This window comes from Physeter macrocephalus, chromosome 14 (assembly GCF_002837175.3).
Source record: "Physeter macrocephalus isolate SW-GA chromosome 14, ASM283717v5, whole genome shotgun sequence".
Classification (NCBI taxonomy): Eukaryota; Metazoa; Chordata; class Mammalia; order Artiodactyla; family Physeteridae; genus Physeter; species Physeter macrocephalus.
In genome coordinates this window covers 21,525,479-21,531,312 of record NC_041227.1, presented here as the reverse complement: position 1 = coordinate 21,531,312, position 5,834 = coordinate 21,525,479, and the positions used below count along the sequence as shown (strand labels likewise).

Below are 5,834 nucleotides of genomic sequence, written 5' to 3'. Positions count from 1 at the left end.
TCCGGCCCGGCCCGACGTTCCCCTTCCCTTCCTGAGCCTGTGTCACCAAGCCCCCAGCCCCTTGGGTGTGGTAAGAGCTGGCCTTTGAGATGGATAGAGCTGGGCTTCCTGTGCCTCCTCAGGCAGGTGGTTTCTCCTCTCTGAGGCTGTTTCCCCTGTAAAATGGGCGCAATCACCGTGTCCAATTTCTGGGTTGTCGGGAGGACTGGACGAGACAAGTGGTTAAACTATAAATTGAGCCCAGACGTATAAAAACTCTCACTGAGGTCCCTTCACCAGCACGTGGGTGTCGCTGGGTGGGAAGGCTGGACATTTCCCAACTGTGCCAAGCACGGGTCTGCGGATGAGCAGCCCTGATCCCGTGTGTCCACGCTGCAGACACAGTTACTTACCAACCCCGGAGCTACGTGCGGAGGGGAAATGGGAACCAGCGGGGAAGCAGCAGGCGTCACCTCGGGAGCGGGTGCTGGACCGAGGGCTGGCACACACATCCCTTCGGGCGCTTGATCAGAGGTGCTGGCGGGAAGCAACGTGGGACGGGGCCCTCCAGCACCTGGAGTGACCAGGTTCTGGCCACCAGGCCCCTGGCAGTGGGGAGGCACGGGTGCCTGCAAGAATGAAGGAGAATGTCAATTAGGAGGTGGCCGGGGATAATCCCTCCATCCTGAGACCCCTGGCCTGGCCCTGGGGATGCTGGGGAGGGGGACACCACGGAGCAATCAGTCATCATAGAAACCCAAGTGTTTGCACAACACTACATTTTCCAAAGCACTCTGGCATCCCGGCTCACGAGGGCCCCTACATTGATTTTCAGAGGGGTATTTGCATGTCATGCATATTTACAATGCTTTCCCCACCACCCACAGAATCCCCACAGCAGCTGGGAAGCTGGGGTTCCAAAGGCTCAGATCCTCCCTGTCTAGCTTCTTCCTCTTTTTCCCTGGATGGGGGCGGTCAGGAAAGGGGCCAGAGTCACACAGTCCCGAGTTCGTATCCCAGTTGAGCCCTCACACTCCCGGAGACACTGGGCAGGCAGCTGCCCCTTTCTGAGCCTCAGTTTCCCTGCTTGTCAAATGGAAATAAGAGTAACACCTCTGAGGTCTCCTGTGAGGATTAAGAAGATAATGCAGGTAGAATACCTGGCACAGAGTGCGTGCCTGAAAAAGACCCTTCAAAGAGGCTCGGTCCCTGTCCCCTGCACTCAGAGCAGGAGGCACTGCATCACCACCCCCCGAGCTCCTACGTCACAGGTCTCGTCTCGTGCGAGAGGCACAGGGAAGCTAGGTGTCCCTCTCCACCCACCTCTGCTGAACAGGTGCTGCTGTCCTGCTTGGATCTTTAAATCAGCAGGAACCAGGCCCTCCTGGGAGAAGCAAAAGGCACCCGCATTCCACACCCCCGCTCCCAGGAGCCTCTTGGTTGCTTTGGAGGCCTCAGTGGAAGCCCCCGCCCTTGTTCTCTCATTCTACAGGTGGAGAAACGGAGACACAGGGGTCATCTAGCTGATTTGGGGACACAGAATCCAAGTGGTTGGGCTGGGTTCTGAACTCAGGCTTTCCCCCTCAGCCCTGGGAGAAGAAGTCCAGGGGTCAGTTCACAGTAGGAATACGGAGAAAGGGGCAGTGGATGATGGGGGAGGTTCATCTTTTTCTCCTGGTTACACCAGGGCCCTGGAAAGCCCTCAGAATCTCTAACTTCTCTACATCTGCACCTCCTTTGACCTCATTTTCTCCTCACAGCGCTACAGTGTTATCTGTATTTTTCAAAAGGAGAAACTGAGGCTCAGAGAACTTCAGTAATTACCCACACCGAGGAAGAGTCAGGGCATCTGATTCCAAGACCTGGTACTTAACCCCAGTGTGGCCCTGCCTCCCCAGGTGGGGAAATCACCAACCCAGGAAAACAGGCACAACCGTCTGGATGAAAAGTGTTTAAATAGAAGGAAAAGAAAACACTGACCTCCAAAACATTCTGAATTAGCAGACACAAATTCTTAAAAGATTCCAGGATGCACCATGGGGCGTGAAAATTGCCAGTACCTGAAAGTTCAGTGCTTGGGAGGATGCGTGCCTGACCAAGTTGTCATTTTTAGCCAAAATCAGTGGGAGCCCAAAGCGGAAGGAAGAGAGGTGACGGCAGAGGAGGCATCCTGTGCAGGGCAGTGGGGCAAGGGGTCCCAAGACCTGCCCTGGAGTCCGCCCAACTTCCTTGCTGAGGGACCACAGCAAGTCTCCTCCTGACTGCCCGCTTCACAACAGGTGGGAGAAGCCTACCAGACAGTCTCTTAGGTTCTTGTCAGCTCTGATGGTGATTAAGATTCGGGGACTTCCAACAGGGAAGAACCTCGAGAACATTATGTTAAGTGAAAGAAGCCAGTCACAAAGGACCACATAGGGTATGATTTCACTTATATGAAACGTCCAGAACAGGGAACTCTGTGGGGACAGGAAGTAGACGAGTGGTTGCCGGTGGGGAGATTGGGAGCGGGTGAAAGCTAAGGGGTTCGTGGTCTCTTTCTGGGATAATGAAAATGTTCTAAAATGGATTGCAGTGATGGATGCACAGCTTTGTGAATATACTAAAAGCCATTGCATGGTACACTTTAAATGGGCACAGTATATGTACAGTATATGAATTCTATCTAGAATTGTACAGTCTATGAATTCTATCTCAATAAAGCTGTTAGAATAATCCAACACTAAAGGAAAGATTCTGCAACTTCCCAATGGACAGCTGTCCTCTGGGAGCTTCTGATTCCCTTGGGGTTTTTCCACTATGGCCTGGGAAACCAGGGAGTATTTTCCCAAGAATCCCCCCAACACCCCTACAGACCCTCTGTCCCAGAGGCCTTTGCATTTGACATTTGCCTCCTCCAGGAAGCCCTCCCTGACCTTCCAGCCAGTCCAAGTCCCCGGTTACTGGCTCCTAGGGCTCCCTCAGTTTCTCGCCACTTATCATGCTGATGTGAGGAAATCATTTCCATGCTCATTGGATGACACTGCCTTCTGCATCAGACTGGGAGCTCCATGAGGGCAGGGCCATCGTCATTGGTCACCATTGTCAATGCTCAGTGCAGTGCCTACCACACAGAAGGTGCTCCAGAAATGTTTGCTGATTGAATGAATGGATCAAAATTCCAAACCCTATAATGCGACTTGGCTTCCCGTCCTGGCTTCACCTCATTCTGGCTGAGTGATCCCGAGCAAATCACATAACCTCCGAGAGTTTCAACACCTACTGCAGAGAGTAGCCAGGCCATTAAAAGGGATAACGGACATGGAAAGTACTTTATGAAGCGGCTTCCCCACAGCTGCCCCCATCGCAGTCAATGGAACGCCCTCCTACCAGCCACTCAGGCTCAAGCCCTGCAGTCATCCTTGATGCCTCTCTTTCTCTCACCCTCTACACCCAAGCCATCAGCAGCTCCTAATGAAGCCACCTTCACGACGTATCAAGAAGCTGGTGCGCCACCTGCACGTTACCACTGCTGCGGACTGAGCCATCATCACCTCTTGCCTGGGTTAGTCACGTCCTCTCTTGTCTCCTGCTTCTGCCCTTGCTCCGGACACAGAAGCCAGAGGAGCCGGGCTAGGACACAAGTCAGAGCCTGCCCCTCCTCTGCTCTAAACCCTCCATGGCCTCACTTCACCTCAAGTAAAAGCTGACAGCCCTACAGATGCCACGGGTGGTCCCTCCACCACGTCCGATTCTCCCCTTTACTCTCTGCTCACTCCCTTTGCCCCAGCTACCCTGGCCTCTGCGTTGTTCCCCAAATATAGCAGGTATGCTCCTGCCTCAGGGCCTTTTCACTTGCTCTTTCTCTGCCTGGAATGTCCATCGCCCAGATGTCAGTGAGCCTTACCCCCTCACTTCCTTCAGATCTTTGCTGAGACCTGAACTTGTCAATGAGACGCATTTCAGCACAATAGGTAAGACTCTTAACAGAAGAGCATGGGCTTGAGGTAGAAATCCAAGCTCTGCCAGTTACATAGCGGAGTGACTGTGGGCAGGTTTCCTAATGTCTCTGGGACTCAGCTGCTCATTTCTAAAATGTGAATAATTACAGCACCTTCCTCGTAAGGTTGTAAGGCTTATATGCAAGTGAGCAATTTATCCTGATTACGCCCTGCCCCTCCCACTAAAATGTCGGCCCCGCGAGGCTGAGAGTTTGTCTGCTTGGTTTATTGCCAGGTCCCCAGTGCCCACCACAACACCCGGCACACGAGGTGCTCAGGGAAGGCGTCGCTCAGCAAATGTTTTCAATGCTGAATAAATATTTATTGGCTAATTGTCACAAGCTCTGTGTTTTCCCTTCTTCCCTATCACAGACATTTATTTTTCTCTCCAGTCCAGCCTGCCCCTTGGAGGGCCAGGTCTGCAAAGCCGAATTCCCACGGGCAGCTCTGCCCGCCACCCTGTGGACACGTCACACGCCACGTGTCCAGGGTCTCCTCCAGAGATCTTGTCTCTTAGGGCATCATCTAACCAGGTACCTGGAACCAGCTCACGCTCTTCGGTAACCAAGATGCCAGGGGCTCCCAGGCACCTTCCTCCTCTCTCAACATCTCTCGAATCCCCTTCTCTTTATCCCCAGAGTCACCCCCTGTCCAGGCCATCATGATCTCTCATTCAGATCACTGCACCAGCCCCCTCCCTGGGCACCCTGCTGTGTCCCTCCGTCCCTCTTCTTACTGCAGCTGAGAGGATCTTCTCAAAACACACAAAAAACAAATGAAAGCCTCCCTCTGCGAGCCTGAAAAGTCGAAATCCTCATTGACTCGAAAAACAAACCAACTGGGGCTTTTCAAAAGAATTCAACTCAGGGCTCTTCAAACAATGAACGGCCTCACCAACCTTGCCACCCCAGACCCAGGTAAAATGGTATTTGTTGTATGAAAATTTAATTTACAAGATGGATTTACACCGAACCTCAGTTCCATAAATATTTGTGGAATTGAAATGAAAAAACACGTTTTCAAAATAGCATTTATGGAGTTTCCTCATGCAACTGGGGGTTTCTCACACTCCCACATCTCATTCACTCCTCTCAGCAAACCAGGCAGGTGGCACTGATTCCAGTTTCCAGATGAGGCAACTGAGGCCCAGAGAGGGGAGGTGACTCGTCCCAAGTAGCACAGCACCCAGATTACCCCAGCGTCCTCCCAGACCCTGGAGGCTGTGGTCACAGGGTGCCAGATGGGGCAGAGAAAAGATATGGAGCGTCCTGTTTTCCAGATGACTGGCTGCCGCAGGCTCCGAGGCCCTCAGAGTACGTGGACATAACTTGCCTATTTCTGCTCCCTGCCTTGGCCTGTGCAGTTTCCCTGCTCAGGGTAACCCCTCTCCGGGCTGGTCAAAACCTCGCCACCCTTCACGGCCCATTTCCAGCACTGAGTCTCCTGCCCCCATCCCCTCGGCACTGGCTGCCCGCAGCACGCCGCCTGCAATGATTTATGGATGTTTGTGACGTGGCAGTGCCCTCCCCCCTTGTGCTGTGTCCCTCCTGGCTCTTCTACCTCAGGGACCGTGGTTCCTCCGCCTTGCCTGACGGCTTGTGCTCAAGCCCTCAGTCCTGAAGCCACATGACCTTCCAAGTCTCTGTGAGGTCTGGCCTTGGCCTTGAACCTGTCCAAGGCTCATCTCCCCAGCTGCCTCCCAGACCTTCCCTCCACGGGCCCCTCACGCTCCCACACGTGAAATGGACCTCATCACCATCTCCCCCAAACCTGCTCCTCCCTGAAAATACCATGATCCTCCTAAGTCTCCAAGCTAGAAACTTGGCCATCGCTCTGGACCCCTCCCCGCCCCTCAGCCCTCTGCAAGCCCTCTTGACT

General features: G+C 53.5%; 1 protein-coding gene across 1 annotated transcript in view; it reads left to right on the top strand.

Annotated features, from left to right (window-relative positions):
- AAR2 (AAR2 splicing factor) overlaps positions 1–562 on the top strand; it is a 4,573-nt gene extending 4,011 nt beyond the window's left edge. Inside the window, exon 3 of the mRNA XM_055090884.1 lies at positions 379–562. Within this exon, the coding sequence (XP_054946859.1) occupies positions 379–562 (184 nt within the window). The remainder of the gene's footprint in view (positions 1–378) is intronic.
- Positions 563–5,834: the final 5,272 nt, after the last annotated feature.